The sequence below is a fragment of the Leptodactylus fuscus genome, chromosome 3, assembly GCF_031893055.1.
Source record: "Leptodactylus fuscus isolate aLepFus1 chromosome 3, aLepFus1.hap2, whole genome shotgun sequence".
Classification (NCBI taxonomy): domain Eukaryota; kingdom Metazoa; phylum Chordata; class Amphibia; order Anura; family Leptodactylidae; genus Leptodactylus; species Leptodactylus fuscus.
In genome coordinates this window covers 27,011,197-27,037,792 of record NC_134267.1, presented here as the reverse complement: position 1 = coordinate 27,037,792, position 26,596 = coordinate 27,011,197, and the positions used below count along the sequence as shown (strand labels likewise).

The 26,596-nt window shown below is 45.4% G+C and overlaps 3 protein-coding genes across 3 annotated transcripts; all 3 read left to right on the top strand.

Annotated features, from left to right (window-relative positions):
- The first annotated feature begins 7,978 nt into the window (after positions 1–7,978).
- Positions 7,979–14,343, top strand: LOC142197211 (epoxide hydrolase 1-like). Its single transcript, XM_075267354.1, has 9 exons — positions 7,979–8,079; positions 8,491–8,695; positions 10,183–10,363; positions 11,572–11,799; positions 12,202–12,331; positions 12,656–12,870; positions 13,235–13,343; positions 13,557–13,682; positions 14,068–14,343. Exons 1-9 carry the CDS (start codon positions 8,051–8,053, stop codon positions 14,267–14,269), a joined length of 1,425 nt encoding a protein of 474 aa, XP_075123455.1. The 5' UTR covers positions 7,979–8,050; the 3' UTR covers positions 14,270–14,343.
- A 1,158-nt stretch (positions 14,344–15,501) lies between these two features.
- LOC142196563 (epoxide hydrolase 1-like) lies at positions 15,502–20,600 on the top strand. Its single transcript, XM_075266533.1, has 9 exons — positions 15,502–15,555; positions 16,854–17,067; positions 17,384–17,564; positions 17,659–17,886; positions 18,072–18,201; positions 18,325–18,539; positions 19,177–19,285; positions 19,391–19,516; positions 20,133–20,600. The coding sequence occupies exons 1-9, from the start codon at positions 15,527–15,529 to the stop codon at positions 20,332–20,334; spliced, it is 1,434 nt and encodes a 477-aa protein (XP_075122634.1). The 5' UTR covers positions 15,502–15,526; the 3' UTR covers positions 20,335–20,600.
- A 1,358-nt stretch (positions 20,601–21,958) lies between these two features.
- On the top strand, positions 21,959–26,131 carry LOC142196562 (epoxide hydrolase 1-like). Its single transcript, XM_075266532.1, has 9 exons — positions 21,959–21,987; positions 22,447–22,660; positions 23,087–23,267; positions 23,362–23,589; positions 23,790–23,919; positions 24,043–24,257; positions 24,955–25,063; positions 25,530–25,655; positions 25,930–26,131. Exons 1-9 carry the CDS (start codon positions 21,959–21,961, stop codon positions 26,129–26,131), a joined length of 1,434 nt encoding a protein of 477 aa, XP_075122633.1.
- The last annotated feature ends 465 nt before the right edge of the window (positions 26,132–26,596 follow it).

Genomic DNA, 26,596 nt, shown 5'->3' with positions numbered 1-26,596 from the left:
ACTACATACAGATTATAGAGTCACCACTAGGGGGAGCTCACTACATACAGATTATATAGTCACCAGTAGGAGGAGCTCACTACATACAGATTATACAGTCACCACTAGGGGGAGCTAACAACATACAGATTATATAGTCACCACCAGGGGGAGCTCACTACATACAGATTATATAGTCACCAGTAGGAGGAGCTCACTACATACAGATTATACAGTCACCACTAGGAGGAACTCACTACATACAGATTATATAGTCACCAGTAGGAGGAGCTCACTACATACAGATTATACAGTCACCACTAGGGGAAGCTCACTACATACAGAATATACAGCCACCACTAGAGTCACCATTTATTAACCCTTAGACGTCTTTCCAGACTACTACAGACTAACAGTAACCCCATATGAATGTTGAGTATTTCAGGGGAGGGGCTTATTCTGATACATTTGTAAAGCCTCATACAGACTCTGCTTCATCCTTGTGTCCACAGTGCTGTCTGTTTAACCCATTATATGCTGGTGTCAAGCAACATTAATCATTCTTTGTTTTATGACTAGACAGACTTGTCATTCAGGAGTCTGAGAGAGCTGGATGACAATTCTAGTTAGATGACTGATGTGACTGAGAGTCGGCTGTGCCCGCTGTTTGTGGGCAGGGTTGGGGTTGTCATGGCTCATGATCTGGGTCTTGCCATGCTGCTGATTTATCCGAGTCTATTGTATCATTATAGAGATTCGTCTGAAGTGTCTGATTATTGTAGTAAACCCATGTACAGGGCGACATGGGTCACCACACCCGGCCTGAGCCTAATCCCCAACTGCCTGCCGCACAGTAAACAATCATCATCCTCTATTTACTCACTGTATACTCAACTTAAAGAGACAGTGCACCAGCAGATCTGTCTAATCTCCAAGTGGTTTGCACATAGATTCAATCTATTACTATCTGCTATCAGCCATGTCAGGAGAGGAGAGGCCGACTGTAGGACAGGTGAATACAATCTATTACTATCTGTTATCAGCCATGTCAGAAGAGGAGAGGCCGACTGTAGGACAGGTGAATGCAATCTATTACTATCCAGCCATGAGGAGATGTACCAAGGACCATATAGAAGGACTGCTCTTCACCCGTCAGAGTTAACTTTAACTTCACATAGTTTATTAAGGTTCACACACACAACACGTTTCGAATCCAAAGACTCTTTTTCAAGTGTAAAAGAAGCATCCATCCAACAGGAAGTAGTTCTGTTACACTTGAAAAAGAGTCTTTGGACTCGAAACGCGTTGTGTGTGTGAGCCTTAATAAACTATACGAAGTTAAAGCTAACGGTGACAGGTGAAGCGCAGTCCTTCTATATGGTCCCTGGTACATGTCCTCACACTACTGGTGATTAGGCACTGCAGCTTGGAATCCACCCAGGGAGGAACCCCCAAGCAAACAGTTCCAAAACTCTAACGATAGTTGTGATCCCTCACAACCCATTCGGGTGAGAGCAGTCTACACATTGGGATTGTCCCTCACTATTTTAACCTACTACACTATATACAGCGCGGTGCTGTCTACCTCTTGTTTTTGCATATATCCAGCCATGAGGGGAGAGGAGAGGCCGACTGTACTACACGGTGCGGTGGTTATTAGTGTTTCAGTAACTCACTGGAAGGGCCAGAAAAGCATTGAAATACTCCAAGAAGAGGTCATCGTATATAAGAAGCTCCTCCAGTTCTGTCTCGTGGACGTCCAGCGCTGTGGAGAGATGGGACATGAGACAGGTCATATACACAGAACCTATAGGGCTCCTACAGCTGAGATGGTGAGGATGGATATTACAGACATGTGCAGGTAATAATGCCAAGGTGCAGAGTCTCTCCAGGTATACGCGGGGTTAATACATCCTCCTTATAATAAAATGTAATACTGAATGAGAAGAGCCTGACAACAATGCTACTGTTACATCATGTCTTATACTATAGTCACATCCAGAGCTGCAGTCACACTTCTGAGTTACATTATGTCTTATATTCCCAACACACAATCACTAAGTAACACTACCATATAGTATCCAGATTATACCTCCATACGGTAACTAAATAACACTGCTATACACTGCCCAAATAATACCACTATACAGTGCGCATATAATACCACCATACAGTGCCCCTATATAATACCACCATACAGTGCCCCTATATAATACCACTATACAGTGCGCATATAATACCACCATAAAGTGTCCCTATATAATACCACTATACAGTGCGCATATAATACCACCATAAAGTGTCCCTATATAATACCACTATACAGTGCGCATATAATACCACCATACAGTGCCCCTATATAATACCACTATACAGTGCGCATATAATACCACCATAAAGTGTCCCTATATAATACCACTATACAGTGCGCATATAATACCACCATACAGTGCCCCTATATAATACCACTATACAGTGCACATATAATACCACCATACAGTGCCCCTATATAATACCACTATACAGTGCACATATACCACCATACAGTGCCCCTACATAATACCACTATACAGTGCACATATAATACCACCATACAGTGCCCCTATATAATACCCCTATACAGTGCCCATATAATACCACCATACAGTGCCCCTATATAATACCACTATACAGTGCCCATATAATACCACCATACAGTGCCCCTATATAATACCACTATACACTGCCCATATAATACCACCATACAGTGCCCGTATATAATACCACTATACAGTGCCCATATAATACCACCATACAGTGCCCCTATATAATACCACTATACACTGCCCATATAATACCACCATACAGTGCCCATATATAATACCACTATACAGTGCACATATAATACCACCATACAGTGCCCCTATATAATACCACTATACAGTGCACATATAATGCCCCCATACAGTGACCCTATATAATACCACTATACAGTGCCCATATAATACCACCATACAGTGCCCGTATATAATACCACTATACAGTGCCCATATAATACCACCATACAGTGCCCGTATATAATACCACTATACAGTGCCCATATAATACCACCATACAGTGCCCCTATATAATACCACTATACACTGCCCATATAATACCACCATACAGTGCCCCTATATAATACCACTATACAGTGCCCATATAATACCACCATACAGTGCCCCTATATAATACCACTATACACTGCCCATATAATACCACCATACAGTGCCCGTATATAATACCACTATACAGTGCCCATATAATACCACCATACAGTGCCCCTATATAATACCACTATACACTGCCCATATAATACCACCATACAGTGCCCATATATAATACCACTATACAGTGCCCATATAATACCACCATACAGTGCCCCTATATAATACCACTATACACTGCCCATATAATACCACCATACAGTGCCCCTATATAATACCACTATACACTGCCCATATAATACCACCATACAGTGCCCGTATATAATACCACTATACATTGCCTACATAATACGACCATGCATTGCCCCTATATATTACCACTAGTCAGTGCCACCATATAATACCACCATCTATATCTAGTGCATGTATCATCAATGCTCCACGTTCTCTCTCCTGTATCGTATATTGCACGCTGGTTGCCCCCAAAGCTTCGTCCTCTGGGGAGCGTAGACTTATTTCTCAGTAAGAGACATATGTACCGCAATGTGCTATAATCAGATCACTACGAGAAAGGTCGGAGCTACCGATATCTGACCAGAACAACAAGCCATGAATGGAGAACATGAGCGGGCACACAATGGGGGCACCGAGGAGCGGGGTGACCCCTCACATCTGGAGAACACTTACCCACTGCCTAACACCTCATCTATAACACTTAACCACCTAATGAGGGCGCTGCAGGCATCTTTCTACATAGGACTTTGCAAAAGTTTGTGCACCCTGATGTAAAATGCATGCAAGGAAAGCCGGACTACTACATATGGGATAAGGTCAACAGACTGGAGTACATAAAACATCAGACGAGTCCAGTGCAAAAGTTTACAGTGGATTTGAGATGCATGTCCGCAACCCCGAACATCAGTGTCAAGTCCCCGAGGATCAGAACAATAGACTGTTATTTGACCCAGTGATGGAAACTTGTGCAACTGAATACAGGACTGTTCACACTGCCTGCAAAGTGCAGAAATACTAAGCAATGACTGAGACTCATGACAAATACACTGAGGCAGGATATAGCAGGACTGAGAGTGATGTGCCATTCAGGAGTCAGGAAAAGCTGGGTCACTTCCCCTGAGGAGCAGAGAGGAGGCTCATAGAATGGGATGCAGAGGTGGGGTTCAGGGGTAGAGGGGCTCACAGACCTGTCATGGCCTCTGCTGCCTACCAGGGACCCCGGAGCAGGATGTGAGCATCTCGCTGTTATCAGCCACAGCCTCAGCGCCGGGTTTCTGTGTGCACTACAAACATACTGCACTAGTTACTGGCTGCCAGGGCGAGGCTGAACAACGCACACTCCGATGTCAGCCCTGCCCTGCAGATAAATCACCCCGACTGATAACGTTACCTGTGCTGACACATTGTAACACGCCGGACAGGAGAGAGGTTTGTGCTGCTGATGTAGAGCTCACAGAGGATTGTCTGCACTGATACACTGTAACAAAATATCCAGACAGTATAGAGGTGCTGCTGAATTGTATAGCTCACAGAGGAATGTCTGCACTGATACACTGTAACAAACTGGACAGGAGAGAGGTTTGTGCTGCTGATGTAGAGCTCACAGAGGATTGTCTGCACTGATACACAGTAACAAACTATCCAGACAGTAAAGAGGTTTGTGCTGCTGAAGTCTGTAGCTCACAGTTTATTGTCTGCACTGATACACTGTAACGGAAAGAACAACATATAGGTTTGTGCTGCTGATGTGGGTGGCTTACAGAGGATTGTCTCCATAGGGGTACATATATAGCAACCATTGAACTCAATAATTCATTTTAATGCACTGAGTGCCCCCTGGTAGTAGCAGAAAGAACTTTGCCCCATGTCAGTGGTGGTGCCCCATTCAAAAGGCCAACGTCAGCACCTGGTAAACCCAGGCAAGTTCTGGGGACCCAAGCTCGCGAGGGGGCCCACTGGGCTGTCATGTGCTTATGCGTTTTTTTAATGCCACCACTAATACAACTTTTAATTTTAAATAGATTGGTGTCTGCAGACACCGATCTAGTTAAAAGGCTTCCAGCAACTTGTAAACTGCAAGTCACATTAGGCAGAATGTACACAGAGGAAAGCTCTCTAAACTTTCTGTGCAAAGCGCTGTGGGATGAAATGCGATGCGTCATGGCCGCAGTGCCTTTTTGCTGTAAGATGCCACGTGGGGCCCCGAATTTAAGGAGTTTTCCAGCTCATTTTCATTGATAATCTCTGCTCAGAATAGATCATCAATAAGAGATAAGTGACCCACTGACCAGTTGTATGAAGGGTCTATGGCCCCTGTCTCTATCACACACTGTCTGTCTATAGCAGACCTGGGCAAAGTCCGGCCCCCGGGCCATATCCGGCCCTCTGACTGATGTTGTACTAGGGCAGAGATGGCAGATGGAGGGGGGGACATGAAACTGATAAAACTGGGTGAGAGATGGAGGGGGGGGGACATGAAATGGAGTTATATTATATATTTTATAATTGGGGTAGCAGCAGGGTGGGTGTGCAGGTGAGGACAATGTGGTCAGGTGCCTAGAAAAGTGAGGAACCAAAGATGTCTGTGCTGCAAACTTTACAGAGACTGGAAGAAGTGGCCATGACAGTCCAGATGGAAGAGACAGGAGAACGATTAATCAGAGATGTCACCTGTAAGTCACTAAATGTTACTGCCCTGTATTCTCCGAGCCCTGTATAGAGCAGATACCTACCAATATACGGTCACCACATAGTGATAATATCGGTATACCTAAGTTGGGGGCCCACTTGGATATGTGCTGAACCCCTAGCTACACCTTTGGCCAGGTGGTTTGGGTCAGGCCACTATGGGACTTTACGCCGTGCGCAGTGGCCACTGTGGGGCACTATAGTGTATGCTATGGGGTTGAGTCTTTGCTAGTTAAGTCCCTGTATATATATTATACCCTGTCTGTATATATATGTATATGTATCTGTGGGGCCAGCTCAGTCTCTGCATTGAGCACTTCCATTAATACAGACGAAAACGTTCATTGCACAGTTAACAGAATTAGACCCTGTTCACATGGTGGAATCTGGCGCTGATTTTGCAGCGGATTTCACACCCAAATCGGTGGCAGATTCTTCCCTCGTTCTGACTCTCATTGAAAACAATTAGTGCAGGACACTGAAAAAAAAGATTCTGCAGCTGATTCGGAGGCCGCAGCTTGAGACCATTTATTTGGGCCTAATCAGCAGTGGAATCTGTATGGGCTCTGTATACCCTGTATCCACCACCAGGGGGCAGAAAATAAAGAGGAATCCGAAGAAGATGACTGACTAAAATTCCTCTTTAAAGTCTGATGTCTGAACAGGTTCTATCTACTGGTATGGAATGGACTGTATTACGGGTCACTCCAGTAGGTCCGCCTCAGCAAAAAAAACCCACCCAATTGCACATGGGTTGCTTCAAAAGGGTCCCACTGAGCCTCTGTCACCCAGAGACCCACAAGAACCTAGAGCCAGCAGTGACTGCACCAGCAGAATAGTGAGCGCAGCTCTGGAGTATAATACAGGATGTAACTCAGGATCAGTACAGGATAAGTAATGTAATGTATGTACACAGTGACTGTACCAGCAGAATAGTGAGTGCAGCTCTGGAGTATAATACAGGATGTAACTCAGGGTCAGTACAGGATAAGTAATGTAATGTATGTACACAGTGACTGTACCAGCAGAATAGTGAGTGCAGCTCTGGAGTATAATACAGGATGTAACTCAGGGTCAGTACAGGATAAGTAATGTAATGTATGTACACAGTGACTGTACCAGCAGAATAGTGAGTGCAGCTCTGGAGTATAATACAGGATGTAACTCAGGATAAGTAATGTAATGTATGTACACAGTGACTGCACCAGCAGAATAGTGAGTGCAGCTCTGGAGTATAATACAGGATGTAACTCAGGATAAGTAATGTAATGTATGTACACAGTGACTGCACCAGCAGAATAGTGAGTGCAGCTCTGGAGTATAGTATGTGCAGACCCTCTTTCTGCCCCCTATAATCTTGTGTCTCCAGTTTAGAGGCTAGTTAGTAGAGGCTCCTGGGCCCTGTTACAAAATCTGTAGGGCTCCATTTGCCACTTATAATACTGGAGTCGTCTTATACTATATCTCTGCCCCAGAAACTTTACATCCATATAGGAGACTGCCATTAGCTTCTTATAAGGGTCAGTTCACACCTGAAAACCGCCTAGCTTATTTGTGCGAGGTAAAAAACCGCGGCGAGTTTTTTCGATGCGTTTTTTTGCATCCCGCGCGGTTTTTTGACGCAGTTTTTCAAAAAACTGTGTCGCGGTTTTCTCTAGCGGTTTTTTCCTATTAAAAAAATATGTCCTATAAAAACCGTGTGGTGAAAACCACGCGTTTTTTTTGCAAAAAACCGCGCGGTTTTGTGTGCAAAAAAACGCAAGTTTTTTTACCGCGCGGTTTTCGCCTCCCATTCACTTCTATGGATTTCTTCAGGCGTTTTCCGCCTGAAGAAAGGTTATGTCGCTTCTTTTTTCCGCTAGCGGCGATAAACCGCTAGGAGGGAAAAAAAAGCTAGCGGTCTACATAGACCACCATTGTAAAGGGGCGGTTTTTGAAGCGAATTCCACTGTCAAAATCCGCCCCTTTGCCACCGTCTGAACTAGCCCTAACACTGCTGACACATTCAGGGTTACTGGCCCTTTAAGACATTGGCAGTTAAATCTGTTGACTATCACTGTGCACTTTAGCAGGAGATTACATAAGAGATTGTTCACACCCGAAGAGGCGGAGGAAGAGGCGGAGGAAGAGGCGCTCCCTAACCCAAAAACCCAGCAGAAAGTGCCCCAACAAGAGCAGGAGACATGTGGAGACAAGTGCTGGAACACGGCAGGTGAGGGGGCGCCCTGACACCCCACAATGTATCCAGGGAAGTCGCAGCATTGTGTTTATGGAGTGGAGCAAATCAATCCTCCACCTCCTGCCTATAATCTAGTGCAATAGTCTGCAGAGTATATACCTATATGTCAGTGACATTCTGCAGAGAGGTTAGTGGTGTAATAATCTGCAGGATATATCACTATGTATATGTCAGGAGGTAGAGAGGACAGAGCAATGTTCTGCAGAGAGGTCAGTGGTGCAATAATCTGCAGAATATATCACTATGTATCTGTCAGGAGGTAGATAGGACAGAGCAATGTTCTGCAGAGAGGTCAGTGGTGTAATAATCTGCAGGTATATATCACTCAGTCACGTATATCTAGTGTTGGACATCTCTTATATTTTGGATCTCTCTTCCCCACAGGTCGGCGTTTAATGACCATTGGCCGCACAGTGCTCTGGTTCCAGTCGGGGTCGGGGGCGCTGTACTTTGCTGGTTGTTATGTGGACGCAGAAAGAGAACCATAGAGATGGGGGATGGGTGGTGGGGGACAGGGGTGAAACCCCAGAAGAACGAGGACACCAGTGTGAGACCTTTCCATATTGAGGTGTCTGAGGAGGATATTAAGGTATGGGGGTAGGGGGGAGAGCTGTGGGGTCAGGGGTCAGTATCATTTCCCTTAGCCATATTGAGGGGGGGGGGGCACATACTTAGTACAACCCTACAGAGAGAACTAGAAAACCGAACTAGTATAAAGATAAGAGGACCCGGCCTATGAGGAAGTAAAGGGGATGAAGACGGCAGAGGACGCTCATATGGTAGTGCAGTGTGAGGAGAGAGGAGGGTTAGAGGAGTAGTGGTGGTGGTGGAAAATGAGCCACAAGATGGCAATTGGACTCCTGTCATTGAGGTTGTGTAGGCCCCAGAAATGAGGTCCTTCTGAGGATCATCAGTGAAGGAGAGGTACTAAAAGTCACGGGACTCAATGAGGTAATGAATGACTAGGTCAAGGAGGAGGAGCACAGAGTAATGTAGAAGGAGGAGGAGCACAAAGTAATGTAGAAGGAGGAGGAGGACAGGTCAAGGAGGAGGAGGACAGAGTAATGTAGAAGGAGGAGGACAGGTCAAGGAGGAGGAGCACAGAGTAATGTAGAAGGAGGAGGACAGGTCAAGGAGGAGGAGGACAGAGTAATGTAGAAGGAGGAGGACAGGTCTAGGAGGAGGAGCACAGAGTAAGGAGGACAGGTCAAGGAGGAGGAGCACAGAGTAATATAGAAGGTGGAGGACAGGTCTAGGAGGAGGAGCACAGAGTAATGTAGAAGGAGGAGGAGCACAGAGTAAGGAGGACAGGTCAAGGAGGAGGAGCACAGAGTAATATAGAAGGAGGAGGACAGGTCTAGGAGGAGGAGCACAGAGTAATGTAGAAGGAGGAGGAGCACAAAGTAATGTAGGAGGAGGACAGGTCAAGGAGGAGGAGCACAGAGTAATGTAGAAGGAGGAGGAGCACAAAGTAATGTAGAAGGAGGAGGAGGACAGGTCAAGGAGGAGGAGCACAGAGTAAGGAGGACAGGTCAAGGAGGAGGAGCACAGTGTAATGTAGAAGGAGGAGGACAGGTCTAGGAGGAGGAGCACAGAGTAATGTAGAAGGAGGAGGACAGGTCTAGGAGGAGGAGCACAAAGTTATGTAGAAGGAGGAGGACAGGTCAAGGAGGAGGAGCACAGAGTAATGTAGAAGGAGGAGGACAGGTCAAGGAGGAGGAGCACAGAGTAATGTAGAAGGAGGAGGACAGGTCTAGGAGGAGCACAGAGTAATGTAGAAGGAGGAGGACAGGTCTAGGAGGAGCACAGAGTAATGTAGAAGGAGGAGGACAGGTCTAGGAGGAGCACAGAGTAATGTAGAAGGAGGAGGACAGGTCTAGGAGAAGGAGCACAAAGTAATGTAGAAGGAGGAGGACAGGTCTAGGAGAAGGAGCACAAAGTAATGTAGAAGGAGGAGGACAGGTCTAGGAGGAGGAGCACTGTGTTCTACCCCTATTCTCCCTGTAGTACCTGCCCCTGCTCTGAAGTATTCTCCTGTCACATAACTTATTGAGCTGACACTTGTGTGGTCTCCAGGATCTCCAGGCACGTCTGGATCAGACACGTTACGTCACCCCACTGGAGGATGCACAATTCCATTATGGCTTCCCAGGGACCGAGCTCCAGAAGGTTGTCTCCTACTGGAGGGACAGCTTTGACTGGGGCAAACAGGTGGAGATCATCAATAGATACCCGCACTACAAGACCAACATAGAAGGTGACAATAAGTGTTAGGAAATTATATTACAGCTCTATTAGATCATAGCGTATAACTTATATTACACTATATTATTATATATGATATGACATATTCTATCATATAGTACATACAATTACTCCATTATATAATTATATAGTATATTACATACATTGCCATACAATATATCAGATCACACATATATATACATATTGCATATGTATCACACAGTATATTGCACAATGTATGACACTATATATTACAAGTAGTACATTATATTACATATATATCATACACTACCTTAAGCAATATACTGTATGATATGTAATACAATATATTTTACAAGGTATGACATATATTACATGTAGTATTTCATACAGTATCATATTATATCATATAAACTACCGTATATACTCGACTATGAGCCGAATTTTTCAGCACAGTTTTTGTGCTGAAAAATTCCCCCTCGGCTTATACTCGAGTCAAGCAAAAAAAAGTAATGTATAGAATCTCCCATAAAATAGTTAAAAAAGAAAAAAAAAAGCTAAAAAAATGAAGTAAATAAAAGTTGTAAATCCCTCCTTTCCCTAGAATACATATAAAAGTAGGAAATTACTGTGACACATACACATTAGGTCTCCCTGTGTCTGACAGTGCCCGGTCTACTGAATATAGGGGCTCTGCAGTGCTCCTGTTCCGTCGGGAAGGGGTTAATAGGAGCACTGCAGATACTCTATATACAGCCAGACTGAATTCCAAGTGGGATGAAAAACCCCAGTCCTCAACTCAGGGAAGGGGCAGACAGACAACCAAAACAACCTCTCCCCTTCCCCAGCAACTACTGCACCCAAAAACTCCGACCATTTTAATTTCTGAAATTTTCCAGTAGCCGCTGCATTTCCCCCCCTCGGTTTATACTCAAGTCAATAAGTTTTCCCCGTTTTTTGTGGTAAAATTAGGGGCCTCAGCTTATATTCGGGTCGGCTTATACTCGAGTATATACGGTATATTATATGACTTTTATGCTGTAATAAATATAGTACATTATATAAAATTCTCTTATTTTACATATAACATTATAAAATGTATGATGTATGTTATATAGGACATTATATCATATTACATACATTATAGCCTATATTTTACATGTAGCGTTTCATACAGTAGATTATTATATTATTACTATTATTATATTACATTGCATTATATTATAAATTTGGTTCCTTCAGGTCTGGACATTCATTTCCTTCATGTGAAGCCCCCGCAACTTCAGCCCGGACAGAAGGCCATCCCCCTCCTCATGGTTCATGGCTGGCCCGGATCTTTCTATGAATTCTACCGTATACTTCCAATGCTGACCGAACCTGGGAAGCACGGACTGGACCCTAATGTCACATTTGAGATAATCTGTCCCTCTATCCCAGGATATGGATTCTCCGAAGCATCGCACAAGCAAGGTAAGCGGGGGAGGGGCACCTTAGAGGAGTGTCGGAGGGCGGAGTCTGATCTGGGCCCTAGTGCTCGTCATCCCCTCTGTCGGAAAAAAATGACCTGGGAGCTCCAGCTGTTCCTAAAAAAAGAAGGATCCAATGTATATGCATAACCGTCTGCAAGTGCACTGGGGGTGGGGCCTTATTTGTAGATTTAATCAAGGTGGCTACAATTGTTCAAGACCTCCTCTATAGTCACCACTTGATGTCTGCTTCATTAGTGGTTGGGGGGACATTTTGGACCTGAAACTCCCTTTAACAATGATATATCTGGTAAAGCTTACTGGCCCCGCCTTCCGCAGTTGGCCCTGCCCACTTTTCCTGCCACTTCTGTCCATATACTTCTATATGTTGTGATATCGCCCTCAGGATTCAACGCCTTGGCGGCCGCTCGTATCTTCTACAAACTGATGCTGAGACTGGGATTTAGTGAGTTCTACCTGCAAGGAGGAGACTGGGGAAGTCTGATCACGACTACAATATCACAGATGAAGCCTGAGTAAGTCTCCAGAGCTGACCTGGGATAGCGCCTCCTCTGTACCACTTATATACTGCACTGTATCATGGTGAATATTGGCCAATGGGAGTTGTAGTACCTTCACCTTCAGTCTGTTAGGCTCAGTTCATACTATGCGGCCTATCTATCAGGTGCCGTCCCTGCTTGTTCAGTGTCTACACATGGCATGTCCTGCTGTAGCGTACGCTGAGAGACGTAGACTTGCCATTACTAGAGATTGTATCAGGTAAGGTCGCCGCCATTGATGACGCCCCTTAGTTGAGTCTTCCATCTTTTGGGTGTTTCATTCTTTCTCCTTCTCTTCAGGGCGGTGAAGGGCCTCCACCTCAATGTGGTTTTTATAAGTAATGGTGGACTCAAGATGCTTCTGTGTATCCTTCTTGGCCGCTATTTGCCTTGGCTGGTCGGCTTCACCAGAGAAGACGTCAAACGTTTCTTCCCCTTCACTGAGAAGTCGGTGTACGCCGTGTTGCGGGAGTCGGGGTACCTCCATATACAGGGTACCAAACCGGATACTGTCGGTAAAGAGACTTTATTGACTATGTAAAATTACGGGAGTGTCCTCCATGTCCAGTCTCATCAGGGCGACTCAGGACCTGTCCTGGTCATACAGCTGAGGGCTGGTTACAATGTATCCTAACATATACTGATACCTTGTAACAAACCCTCAGCTGTGTGAGCAGGATTAGGTCAGGACTTCTGATGTACATAATATATGCTGCTATTGTGTAGGGGACCCTGTACGACTGCAGAAGCTTCATTTAAGGTAAGTTAGCCCCTAAATTGTCCATGCCTGCTGGGAGTTGTAGTTTTGCTAATAGGCGGTATCTATGAGGAGGCCACTTGTCTGCCACGTGACCAGCTGATGTTCTCCTCCATCTCCAGGCTCCGCTCTGAATGACTCTCCGGTTGGTCTCGCTGCCTACATTTTGGAGAAGTTCTCTACATGGACAGATCCAGAATTCAGACGACTTGAGGACGGCGGCTTGCAGAGGTCAGGACAAAGGGATCTACATCCATATTAAAATTCAATGTTGCAGTTTTCATATTGGCCACTAGATGTCACAACTGAACACCTCTAGAAAGTAGCCTCACTTTACAGCCTGCTGAAAGACTGAATGTGATGAAAGAACAATTCATGTGTTGTGTGGCATCTATATATATAAATAGGGGCAGAAGTCCGACCACTATATTGTTTGTCTCACAGGAAATTCTCTATGGATGATCTTCTCACTAATGTGATGATCTACTGGGTGACGGGATCCATTACGTCTTCTATGAGGTTCTATAAGGAGAATTTCACTCGAGATTTCCAGACTTCTCCAGCAGCGAGGTAAATGATCACAATGGATGGATGAAGATTATATTATAGAGGAGGTGTATGTTATATAAGAGTATTATATATGACTAGATTATCTATGAATACTATATTATATAGGGGGTTTATATTATATATGAAGATTATATTATATAGGAGGTTTACGCTTATACAGTATATGAAGACTATTACATATGAGGTTTATACTGTATATAAGGACTTATATATGAAGACTATATTATATATTGTATGACTATTATATAGGAGGTTTATATTATGAGGGTTATACTGTATATAATGACTTGTATATTATGTCTATATGCTGTAGGAGGTTTACTTTATATTCTATACCAGGTTTATATTGTATAGGTTTTCTATCTCATGCCTGTCTGTATTCTAGGACCCCCGTATATGTTCCCACTGGCATCGCTGCTTTTCCTTGTGAGCTTCTTCACTCCCCCAGGGTATTGGCTAAAGACAAATACAAGAACATCGTCACTTACACCTACATGCCACGTGGAGGACACTTTGCCGCGTTCGAGGAGCCGGAAATTCTTGCCCGCGACATCCAGAACTTTGTGTCCAAAGTGGAAAAAAAATAAAGTGCCCCCATATCCCAGGGCCAGGATACATTGATGTTTGTGTGTTCTCCTTTTAATAAACCTGCCTTCATTTATGAGCGATTTGTCTGATTTTTGGAGTGACCTGGAGCTCTGGACCCCGGGCCCACCTACCATAGAGGCCTTCTGTGCCAGAGGGGCTGCAGATTTCCTAGTGGCTTCCAAGCTGCCACATACTAGTAATCCTACAAATTTCCAGTATCTTCCAGGGCATAATCTCCAAAATAAATGATACTCTACTTGTGTCCCTCAAACCCATAAACACAAAGACCAGAAACATATTTGTAGATGATACTAAACTGTAAAGTGATCAGAACTGAGGCTGATGGTAGAATATTACAGGGGAGCGGGAAGCATAGACTGAGACAAGCGGATGTCCTCTCCACCTAAACCAGTAACAAGGGGACGTCCTCTACACCTAGACCGGTGACAAGGGGACGTCCTCTACACCAGTGACAATGACAAGGGGACATCCTCTACACCTAGGCCAGTGACAAGGGGACATCCTCTACACCTAGACCGGTGACAAGGGGACGTCTTCTACACCTAGGCCTGTTACAGTAAGGGGATGCCCTCTACACCTAGATCGGGGGCAGTGACAAGGGGACGTCCTCTTCCCATTCTTTTGGGATATCATACTTCTTTTTGGGAATCTTCTGGATATGCCCAGAAAGTTGGTAAATACATGCATCCATTACAATACCATACTGCCATACAATGCCTAAATACTATCTTACAGTGCCCAAATAGCATTGCCAAATAATGACTTCACTACATCACATGTGCAGTTCCAATCCACCGACAGCAGAGGGCGGTACAGGCAATAAAGGTAGCATTATATTATGAGGGAAGAATAATCGGGGGCCATTATATTGTGTGATGACCAGTCAGGGGACATTATACTGTGTGGGAAGGTCTTTAAGGGGCATTATCATGTGTAGGAAACTAAGGAGGCTTCACCACATGTTAAGAATAGGTTGCAATTACTCTAAGGGACTGGGTGACATTAAGTGAGGTTAAAGGGGTATAAGGCAAGATTGGGGGGGGGGGGTTAAGTCGTGAATTTGCTTTGTTCCTTTTTCCCTCTTATGGTCTCCCACCTGGCCTTGGCCTCCAAATTTTCCATTTACACTTGGATGACTCTGACAGGAGGAGCAGAGGGCGGCCGGTCGGCTCTATCTCTACATGTGACAGGACAAAGGGCAGCCAGAGCTGGGAGACGGCACAGCAGAGCCCATAATGTGGAGGAAGCTCCTGGAGGATGGCAGGTGAGGGGTGGGGGCAGCAGGTGCACCCTGTATGACGGTTCCTCTGTAGGACCCCAGGGTATTCCTAGATGTAATGGTTCCCTTCTTACCTAGTTACAGGAGATCTCCTCATCCATACAGGGATAAAGCTGCAGCCCCAACATAGTAAAAGTTTACAAGTTGTCAGGTAACCCCCAGACCAATAATTCCAGCATTGGGGGCACATGAGCTGAGACCCCCCACCCCCATCATCCCCACCTCAGGTTAAACTTGTACTTTACTAAACTTGTGAAGATCCTGATCTGAATCATGCAGTAGTTGCAACCAGAGCTGCATTTACAATTATATTGCAGTAAAGTGCTGCATGTAAACAGGCTGGATGTACGCAGTACTGTATGTACAATCACCCATAGATTCCCAATGTATATATCAGGGGTGATTTTGTGGTGTTCATTAACATTTTACTATCCTCTGTCCCAATTATTATTATTATTATTATTATTATTATTTAATTTTATTACATTTATTTTTTTCATTTTTATTTTATTATTAGATAAGTTATATGTAATCAGCCCTTCTGGTCGTGTTCACATGATGAAGTTATATTGCAGTTCTCTCCATCAGAATCATACAATAAAATGTGACGAGACTAACCAGGAGTTCCTGAGCTAAAGTACCAAAGACAAACCGTCAGAATAAGATCCACTAAGAGCAGCTTGCTGACTGTTTCCAGGCCACAATATAATGCAGTTTTGTAATTGAGATTATATATAGCAGTGTAGTGCAGACATGGCCGCACCGTGCAGGGCCTCGCACCGCCACCTCCTGCCTGACATTGAGCTGTCAGATCCCTGGTACATGTTCAGACCACGCAGTGATCATCACCATGGTCAAGGGTCTTCTGTCTGGTAGAAATGTCAATATTTAACATGGGGGAGGTGCTGACCGCAACTTCATAGAAAACACAGAAATTAGAGGTAAAGGTCTCGATATCCACTTAACCCCTTCATGACTGGATCCATCAGGTTGAGGCGTAGATGGCGGCTCTACTACAAATCTACACAACGGGTTGAACACTTTACTTACCTTGTACTCCAATCACATCGAGAGCTGCATTCCCAAGTCTTATACTCTAGTCTCAAATCTTCTGACCCTTCTCTCTTGACCACCGAGCCCCCGACTATCAGACCCCAGTGGTTGGTATTTAATGGATTTATGTCCTATTGATGTCACATAGTGCAGCTTTGATAAACCCTTTAGGACGTCCATCTTGCTCTAATCCCCTCTAGAGCTGCCCCCTGACTTCTGTTTTTTTACAGGTCGGCCTTCAATGACCACTGGCCTCAAAGCCTGCTGATCCCCGCCACAGTTGGTTTGGGGGGCGCTCTTCTGTGTTGGAAGCTGCATGGACGGAAAATAAAGACTCTTGAGCTGGGAGAAGGCTGGTGGGGTCCGGGGGAGAAGCCTCACACCCACGGAGAGGACACGCGTGTGCGCTCCTTTGTAATTGAAGCCTCGGAGTCCGATATTGAGGTATGGATTTCTATGTGTAGGATCTGAAGTGTATGTAGGGATCCAGGACCCAAAAAACTTGTTCATAGCTGAGATCATGGGGGTAAGTATAGGGGGCCCTGGATCCTTGGATGTCTTGAGAATCTACAAGACCTTCGCCAAAGCCCCCAAATACTCAACAGACACCAGTAGGACTACGCAGCTATCAAAAGATGGAAAGAGGGATGAATAAGATGGATTTAGGGATCTGTAGGGATCAGATGAAGGGAGAGAAGAACTTTTAGTGTCAATGACTGGAGACTCCATCACTGAGAATGTATTGTGTTTGTTTCTCAAGGATCTTCACAGACGCTTGGATGGTACCAGGTTCTTCTCACCTCTAGAAGACTCCAGATTCCACTATGGGTTTAATTCTGCACATCTGAGGACAGTGATTTCTTACTGGAGGAACAAATATGACTGGAAGAAGCAAGTCAAGATCCTCAATAAATATTCGCACTTCAAGACGACCATAGAAGGTAGAGGAGGTGTCAGATGGTCGAACCTCTGGGCCATTGGAGTCCATATGTTCCTGGGTGTCACATTTGTCATATGTTGCTCTTTATCCCATAGGACTGGATGTGCATTTTATCCATGTGAAGCCATCACATCTGAACCCTGGACAGAAGGTCTATCCTATCCTTATGGTCCATGGTTGGCCTGGATCCTTTTATGAGTTCTATCGTATTCTCCCACTCCTGACAGATCCTGGAAATCATGGTCTCAATCCAAACATTGCCTTTGAGGTCATCTGCCCATCTATTCCAGGATATGGTTTTTCGGAGGCCTCATCTAAGATGGGTAAGTATGGATTCTATAACGAAAAGTGGTCCTGACCAAGAAATAATTGTTTCAGATCATAAATAGAGTCCATGGAGACTTCATATAGAGTAGATTCCTAGGTGGAGTCAGATCAACAGACCTCAGATATTTTTAAAGTTTTTGTATTTTCTGCTGCATTGACCTTGTCCTCTCCTTGTATATAGGATTCACCGCCTTTGCAGCTGCCCGAATCTTCTACAAGTTAATGCTAAGACTTGGATTCAATGAATTTTACGTACAGGGTGGAGACTGGGGCAGTAGAATCACCTGCCTCTTATCTCAGATGAAGCCGGAGTAAGTCTTTGGTCTCATTCATGGTGCCCAGTAGGATGAAGGCATCTGCCACACTTCACATTACATAGATGTGTCTTATTTGGGTTGTGCTCCATTCATGGTCATGTCTTGCCCGTCTCACAGGTCAGTAAAAGGACTCCATCTCAACTTTGTGATGCTTCCAAATGGAGGACTAGGAAGACTGAAGTCTCTTCTTATTGGTCGATATGCTCCATGGTTGGTGGGATTGACAAGAGAAGATGTCAAACGTATTTACCCCTATATGGAGAAGAATGTGTTCAGAATCCTACTAGAGACTGGATACCTGCACATACAGGCCACCAAACCTGACACCGTAGGTGAGAAGCCCGAGCACTGGGTTGGCTATCCATAATCACGGTGGACCTCCTATAGCTATGGAGGACCCAGTGTTTGGATGGCTTGGAGACCGACTTAGTGTGGCGTTTGCTCACGCAAGGAAAGGACAGGTAGAGAAACCAGAATTGCTTTACATTGCACAGGATCACATACAGGCAAAGTATATGGTCATGGTGGGTGGTGTTCATTGATAGGTATCAGGGTGTGTAGATCAACTACAAGGTCGGGAGACACAAGTGCTTCCAAACTTTTGCAAATGACAGAATCACAATAAAGATTTTTTTTCATCACGCTTTGGTGTCCTGAGTGAGAATATATATAGAAGGAGGGCCACATAATGCTGAGAGACAAGTGTTCCATTATTTTGTATACTGGCCCTTTAAATCTAAGCCTGCGCTCTCTAGTTATCTCGTGGCTATTGTGGTTTTCTGGTGAGTGCAGAGAATCTGAGTGGTTACAGTCAGTGTAATATCTGGGTATGGGGTAAGATCTCTCGCTCGATATTATTGTATATTACTCAGCTTATATTTCCATGTACCAATGGATTCTAAAACCTGTAAAACCACCCAATGCCCAAGGTGAGACCTCAAAACCAAGGCTTTGCCCTCTCTCTCGTAGGTTCAGCTCTGAACGACTCTCCTGCTGGTCTCGCTGCCTACATCCTAGAGAAGTTCTCAACATGGACGGACACCTCGTTCCGGGAGCAGGAGGACGGCGGCCTGGACAGGTGAGAAGCTATGATGGTCCAGTCTGAAGCCACGGATACACAGGATGAAGCGATGTTCCACCTACATATTGCCGTTGACTGATCTCAAGCTTATTTTCTCTTCAGGAAATTCTCTCTTGATGATCTCTTAACCAACGTCATGATCTACTGGGTTACTGGATCCATCTCTTCTTCCATGAGGTTCTACAAGGAGAACTTCACGCGCAACTACAATCGCACGCCAGACACCAAGTAAGTCTGGAGATGGGGGACGTTGGGGGATTTCTGATGATTTGGATGGGTGTTGGTTAGGGATTGGTGATGTCATTGCAGCTGGCACAGTGATGTCACAGCTAACTGATAGACTAAAGCCTCAGCCAGGAGTAAACTATGGGCATTCACCACTGGGCTATATGACTTGCTTGGGCCAGGAAGGGGTGTATGGGAACTTTATGCTGTTTGAGAGGTCCTGTTATTAGGAGCCTCTCAGATCCACTTCATTTTGCTATGTACACATTTAATGGGGTAGCCCAGGATTGGTTCTTCCAGACACAGCACCAAACCTGTCCGTGGGTACGTCAAGAACGATTTCTATCTCTGCATAACTTGTGCGGACACCGCGTGGAAAACACACAGACCCCATTATAGTCTATGGGGTGCGGGTGCTTTCATTGCTCACCCCTTTTTAATGCATTCGGTATTCCGTTCGGGGGGTCCCCAAGCGGACATCTCAAATGGAATACCGAACAAAGATGTGAACCGACCCTCAGGATACAGGCTCAGCGGTGCTGTGGGGGGGCGCTATTACAAAATGCAGACCCCAGGGCCCCCTCCTATGATACTATTAATGGGCTGATTCTTGTTTCAGGATTGGGGTCTCTGTTCCCACTGGCATCGCGGCGTTCCCCTGTGAGTTGGCGCATGCACCCCAGGTGTGGGCCAAGCAGAAGTTCTACAATATTGTCTCCTACACCTACATGCCACGTGGGGGACATTTTGCGGCCTTTGAGGAACCAGAACTTCTCGCCCGAGACATCCAGAAGTTTGTGTCTAAAGTTGAGAAGATCTGAAGGAGGAAGAAAAAGCGGATCATGTGACCATCTTATCAACACAGAAAATACATGTGTCCGTCCATGTCATATAGTGAGACCCCTCCCCACAGAAGCAGACCCAGAACATCCTAAACTTTCCAGTCTATGAATTGAATACCAGGATAGTAAAGACTGACAGTCATCTTTACTGGTCATCAATCACATCTCATCGGTGTTGTCGTGTCAGTCCCATCTCATCATTTAACCCATAATAAAAGTTATTACAAATGAAATATTTTGTAAAGAGATGAATAAAAGAAATAAAAGTGTTCTGGTGTCAGACATGTCCGCGAATATGGAGAGAGTTACCAGAACTGATAGGAAAATATAGTTATTAAAAAACAAGCATCAAGAACTTACAGGACGTCTCGTGCTCTGTGAATATAAGATGTGGAGACATAAGGGGGCGCTCTGACTCTATCGCCCCAGAAACTGCAGACACCCTAAGGGGCAATAAATAACATAACAAGGGCCTTTAGCAGTAAAGATGTGACGGGTTGGCGTCAGGACGTGGGGGTGACGAAGTAATGACACAATGAGGTGACATGGTGGCTCAGTGGTTAGCACTGCAGTGCTGGAGAGGACAGGGCTATGGAAGTCTCTGCCCCAGGAAGTGGTGATGGGGGATTCATTGAACAAGTTCTAAGAGGGCCTGGAACAATATAACAGAACAATATTATGGGTTGTAGATTTTAAGGACACGTTGATCCAGGGTTTTATACAGACTGCCAGATTGGAGTCGGGAAGGAATTTTTTCCCCTGACATTTGGGTTATTGGCACGAGCCACATGGGGTTTTTTTTTTTGCCTTTTTCCGGATCAACACTGTAGGGTTATAGGTTGGACTTGATGGACTGACGTCTTCATCCAACCTCATCTACTATGTGACTTCTGAAGACAATTGTGCGCACTGGATTGTATTTAGGGGTATCAAAGTACAAGGGGCTGAAAACTTTTGCACTCTTGTCAGATTTTGATTGGGTTACCATGTTGATTTGTGTTCTCAAGAAAATCTCAAGAAAATACATTTAAGGGCGGGTTCACACCAGCGCCCGATCTCCGTTTTGCAGGTGTCCATTTTCTGTGGGCAGAAATCCAGCATTGAGTGTCTGCCAGCGAGCGCCCGTGAGCGTCTTCTGCTCTCCACGGCGAAACCGTTTTTTTTTTTAACCGGTCACAAAGTCCTGCATGTCCGACTTTGTGTCCAGTTATAAAACGGTTTCGCCGCAGAGGGCAGAAGACTCTCACGGGCGGACACTTTGCAAACTGCCTGCCGGTTTCCATCTCTTGTCCAGTCTCTCGGGCAGGAAACAGAAACCTGTAAAACGGCGATCGGACGCAGGTGTGAACCCGCACTTAGTTTGTGATTAGGCTAAAATGTGAAAAAGTTCAAGGGGGTGTGAAGACTTTTGCAAGCAACGTATATGTGTCAGTAAGTGGTTACCTTAGATTTATCAGTAACTGGTTTCCTATAGTATATATGTTCAACATATATACTATACACCTGATATCGGGAGGAGCAGAGGGCGGACAGTCGGCTTTATCTCTACATGTGACAGGACAAAGGGCAGCCAGAGCTGGGAGACGGCACAGCAGAGCCCATAATGTGGAGGCAGCTCCTGGAGGATGGCAGGTGAGGGGTGGGGGCAGCAGGTGGACCCCGTATGTCAGCTCATCATTAGGACCCCAGAGTATTCAGAGATGCAAACTGTACAGCTCTCTGCATCCTGGTCCATATTCAGACAGTGCAGAGCAGATGACCTGGTGCTGAGGCTCCTCTGTATGAGGACAAGCGCTGGCCACAACATTGAGTCAGATCACGTCTTGTTCTCCAATCACATCCAGATCTGTATTTTCGAATTTTACATCCCAGTCTTCTTCAGAACTACATTCAAAAGCCTTATAGAGGTCACAAATCTGCTGACCCTTCTCTCTTGACCACTGAGCCCCCGATTATCAGACCCCAATGGTTGGTATTTTATGGATTTATGTCCTATTGATGTCACATAATGCAGCTTTGATAAACCCTTTAGGACGTCCATCTTGCTCTAATCCCCTCTACAGCTGCCCCCTGACTTTTGGTTTTTTACAGGTCGGCCTTCAATGACCACTGGCCTCACAGCCTGCTGATCCCCGCCACAGTTGGTTTGGGGGGCGCTCTTCTGTGTTGGAAGCTGAATGGAAGGAACATAAAGACTCTTGAGCTGGGAGAAGGCTGGTGGGGTCCGGGGGAGAAGCCTCACACCCATGGAGAGGACACGCGTGTGCGCCCCTTTGTAGTTGAAGCCTCGGAGTCTGATATTGAGGTATGGATTTCTATGTGTAGGATCTGAAGCGTATGTAGGGATCCAGGACCCGAAAAACATGTTCATAGCTGAGATCAAGGGGGTAAGTATAGAGGGCCCTGGAGCCTAAAAGGACCATTTGAGAAGACCAGTACTACATAATACACAGGAAAGTCGGGGCCCCAAAAAATGCAGTCTCGTCCACTGCTGGTCCCCAGGATAACTTAAATGACCAGATATCATGAGATTGTGATCTACAAGACCCTCACCAAAGCCCCCAAATACTGAACAGACACCAGTAGGACTACGCAGCTATTGTAAGATGGTAATAGAGATGCATGAGATGGATTTAGGGATCTGTAGGGATCTGATGGAGGGAGAGAAGAACTTTTAGTGTCAATGACTGGAGACTCCATCACTGAGAATGTATTGTGTTTGTCTCTCCAGGATCTTCACAGACGTTTGGATGGTACTAGGTTCTTCTCACCTCTAGAAGACTCCAGATTCCACTATGGGTTTAATTCTGCACATCTGAGGACGCTGATCTCTTACTGGAGGAACAAATATGACTGGAAGAAGCAAGTCAAGATCCTCAATAAATATCCGCACTTCAAGACGACCATAGAAGGTAGAGGAGGTGTCAGGTGGTGGAACCTCTGGGCCATTGGAGTCCATATGTTCCTGGGTGTCACATTTGTCATATGTTGCTTGTTATCCCATAGGACTGGATGTGCATTTTATCCATGTGAAGCCAACACATCTGAACCCTGGGCAGAAGGTCTATCCTCTCCTTATGGTCCATGGTTGGCCGGGCTCCTTCTACGAGTTCTATCACATTCTCCCACTCCTGACAGATCCTGGGAATCATGGTCTCAATCCAAACATTGCCTTTGAGGTCATCTGCCCATCTATTCCAGGATATGGCTTTTCAGAGGCCCCATCTAAGACAGGTGAGTAGAGGCTCCATAGGTGATGAGTGGTCCTGACCAAGACGCCATAACCTCAGATCATAAATATAGTCTAAGGAGACTTCATATGACTTCTGGAGAGTAGGTTTCTAGGTGGAGCTTGGTCACTGGTCCTCGTACATTTATTTACAACTTTTGTTTTTTTTGCTGCTGCATTGACATTGTCCTCTCCTTGTATATAGGATTCACCGCCTTTGCTGCTGCCCGGATCTTCTACAAGTTAATGCTAAGACTTGGATTTAATGAATTTTACCTCCAGGGTGGAGACTGGGGCAGTAGAATCACCTGCCTCTTATCTCAGATGAAGTCGGAGTAAGTGCTTGGTCTCATTCATGGTGCCCAGTAGGATGAAGGCATCTGCCACACTTCACATTACATATATATGTCTTATTTGGGTTGTGCTCCATCCATGGTCATGTGTCGCCTGTCTCACAGGTCAGTAAAAGGACTCCATCTCAACTTTGTGATGCAAATGCCCGGAGGACTTGGATGGATGATGTCTCTGCTTATTGGTCGATATGCCCCATGGTTGGTGGGGCTGACAAGAGAGGATGTCAAACGTATTTACCCCTTTATGGAGAAGAATGTGTTCACAACTCTACGTGAGACTGGATACCTGCACCTACAGGCCACCAAACCTGACACCATAGGTGAGAAGCCCGAGCACTGGGTTGGTTATCCATAATCATAGCGGCAACCTAAATCCTAAGTGTCAATGTTGGGTTTGGCTGGGTGGTAACGTGGCACAGTGTGATATTTGCCTACAGCAATAGGAGGGCAGGTAGAGATCACATGGAGATGTGCTGGGGTAAATAGGTTCATTTACAGTTGGATATCAGGGCGGACAGAGGTCAACGACAAGGTCGGGAAACACAAAATAAAAAAAAATGGAAATGGAACAAGTGGAAATCCTGTATTTCAGACAGTGACGTCCTGAGCGAGGCTATGCCGATTTGCAAGTTCAGGATTGTCTTACTCCGGTTCAGCTCCAGAAGGGGAGGCCCTAACTGCTAGAATATTCTCTCATATCCAGGATCACTGCACCCCCAGCTCACAGTTCTGTGCCCACTTCTAATGAACCAGCGGGCAGTTCACCCCCCTGCTCTGTATAATACAGACCCCAGTAAGACTGAGACCTCCAGTTACTGTCAGTTATCGGTTTTCCAGTGAGTGCAGAGTCTCTGAGTAGTCACAGTCAGTATAATATCCAGGTATGGGGTGAGGAGGAGACATTGCTCTATAATGCTGTATACCGTATGATTTATTACATGTGATTGATACAATATAGAACATACAGAGCAAGACTGACTGATACTCTGAGCTCCCCGATCCCTCTGTTCCTCGTAGGTTCGGCTCTGAATGACTCTCCCGCTGGACTCGCTGCCTACATCCTCGAGAAGTTCTCAACAGCCACAGACATGTCCTTCCAGGACCTAGAAGATGGCGGCCTGGACAGGTATTAAGTATGACCATTGATTTTCACTGTCTGGAGCCATGGCTAAGGTTTGGTTCACACGTTTAGTCACATTACTCTGAGGACCTCATACCGTGAAATCTGCAGCAAACCCACAATTCAGGATGACGATGCTTTACAGCAAGGCTCGATGTTTAGACTTCACTTGTCTAGTACTGATCCTGACTCAGAGATGAGCGAGTACTGTTCGGATCAGCCGATCCGAACAGCACGCTCGCATAGAAATGAATGGGCGTAGCCGGCACGCGGGGGGTTAAGCGGCCGGCCGCCGTCAAAGCGGAAGTACCAGGTGCATCCATTCATTTCTATGGAGCGTGCTATTCGGATCGGCTGATCCCAACAGTACTCGCTCATCTCTAGTCCTGATACTTCCAGAGCTGTATTCATAATTCTGTTGGTAGAACAAATGATAAGCTGATCTAGATCTTATGTCTTTTCTTTTGCTCAGGAAATTCTCTCTTGATGATCTTTTAACCAACGTCATGATCTACTGGATTACTGGAGCCATCTCTTCCTCCGTGAGGTTCTACAAGGAGAACTTCACACGTAACTTCAATAACACTCCAGACATCAAGTAAGGCTCAAGTAATCTCTGCCCAGATTGAGGGAGCACTTATGTTTATACCCAGATCCTGAGAACTAGAGAAGGACAAACCTCATAACAGGAAGGGCTATTATTATACTCCGGGGTCTCTCCAGAGTGATAATAAACTGTTATACTCACCCCACCCCCACTCCCACAGATGTGGGCTACAACACCATGGGACAGGACTAAGACCTGCAGTGCTGTGGGGAGGGGGCTCCTCTGTGTCACCCTGATACTATTAATGGGCTGATTCTAATTTCAGGATGGCGATCTCTGTACCCACTGGCATCGCGGCGTTCCCCTGTGAGATGGCACACGCACCCCCGGTGTGGGCCAAGCAGAAGTTCCACAATATTGTCTCCTACACCTACATGCCACGTGGAGGACATTTTGCAGCCTTTGAGGAACCAGAACTTCTCGCCCAAGACATCCAGAATTTTGTGTCTAAAGTTGAGAAGATATGAAGGAGGAGGAAAAAGCAGATCATGTGACCATCTTATCAACAGGGAAAATACATGTGTGTCCATCTATGTCATATAGTGAGACCCCTCCCATATTCTTTGCACATAATGACAGCAAAATATGGCGTATTCTTCTGCGTCAGGCCACATTTATACACTTATACTTCAGTCTGTGAAATGACAAGATTGTATGCTAAATAAAGTTATGTCTTGGTACTCCGACACCCGCGCCACATCATCTGCCAATAAGAATGTAGGGGGCGGCGGGGCACCAGCTGTCCATTGCCCTCCATAAAAGTATTAAAGCAGAGGAGGCAGAAGACATTGCAGATGGTTCATCACACCAGGTCGATGCTTCTTCTGACAGTGACACCATGACTGAGAGCCAAGGTTCAGCAAATTCTTCCTTGTCACTGACCTCCAGTGGGCTAACGAAGATATTCAAGATGGCGTTTCTACTGATGACTT

Coding starts and splice junctions, on each gene's coding strand:
- LOC142197211 (XM_075267354.1), top strand. CDS start 8,051: ATGTGGAGACAAGTGCTGGAACACGGCAG. Junction 13,344..13,556: donor GAGGACGGCGGCTTGCAGAG/GTCAGGACAAAG, acceptor TTTGTCTCACAG/GAAATTCTCTATGGATGATC. Junction 13,683..14,067: donor CAGACTTCTCCAGCAGCGAG/GTAAATGATCAC, acceptor TCTGTATTCTAG/GACCCCCGTATATGTTCCCA.
- LOC142196562 (XM_075266532.1), top strand. CDS start 21,959: ATGTGGAGGCAGCTCCTGGAGGATGGCAG. Junction 23,268..23,361: donor CTTCAAGACGACCATAGAAG/GTAGAGGAGGTG, acceptor GTTATCCCATAG/GACTGGATGTGCATTTTATC. Junction 25,656..25,929: donor AATAACACTCCAGACATCAA/GTAAGGCTCAAG, acceptor TTCTAATTTCAG/GATGGCGATCTCTGTACCCA.
- LOC142196563 (XM_075266533.1), top strand. CDS start 15,527: ATGTGGAGGAAGCTCCTGGAGGATGGCAG. Junction 17,068..17,383: donor CCTCGGAGTCCGATATTGAG/GTATGGATTTCT, acceptor TTGTTTCTCAAG/GATCTTCACAGACGCTTGGA. Junction 17,565..17,658: donor CTTCAAGACGACCATAGAAG/GTAGAGGAGGTG, acceptor TTTATCCCATAG/GACTGGATGTGCATTTTATC.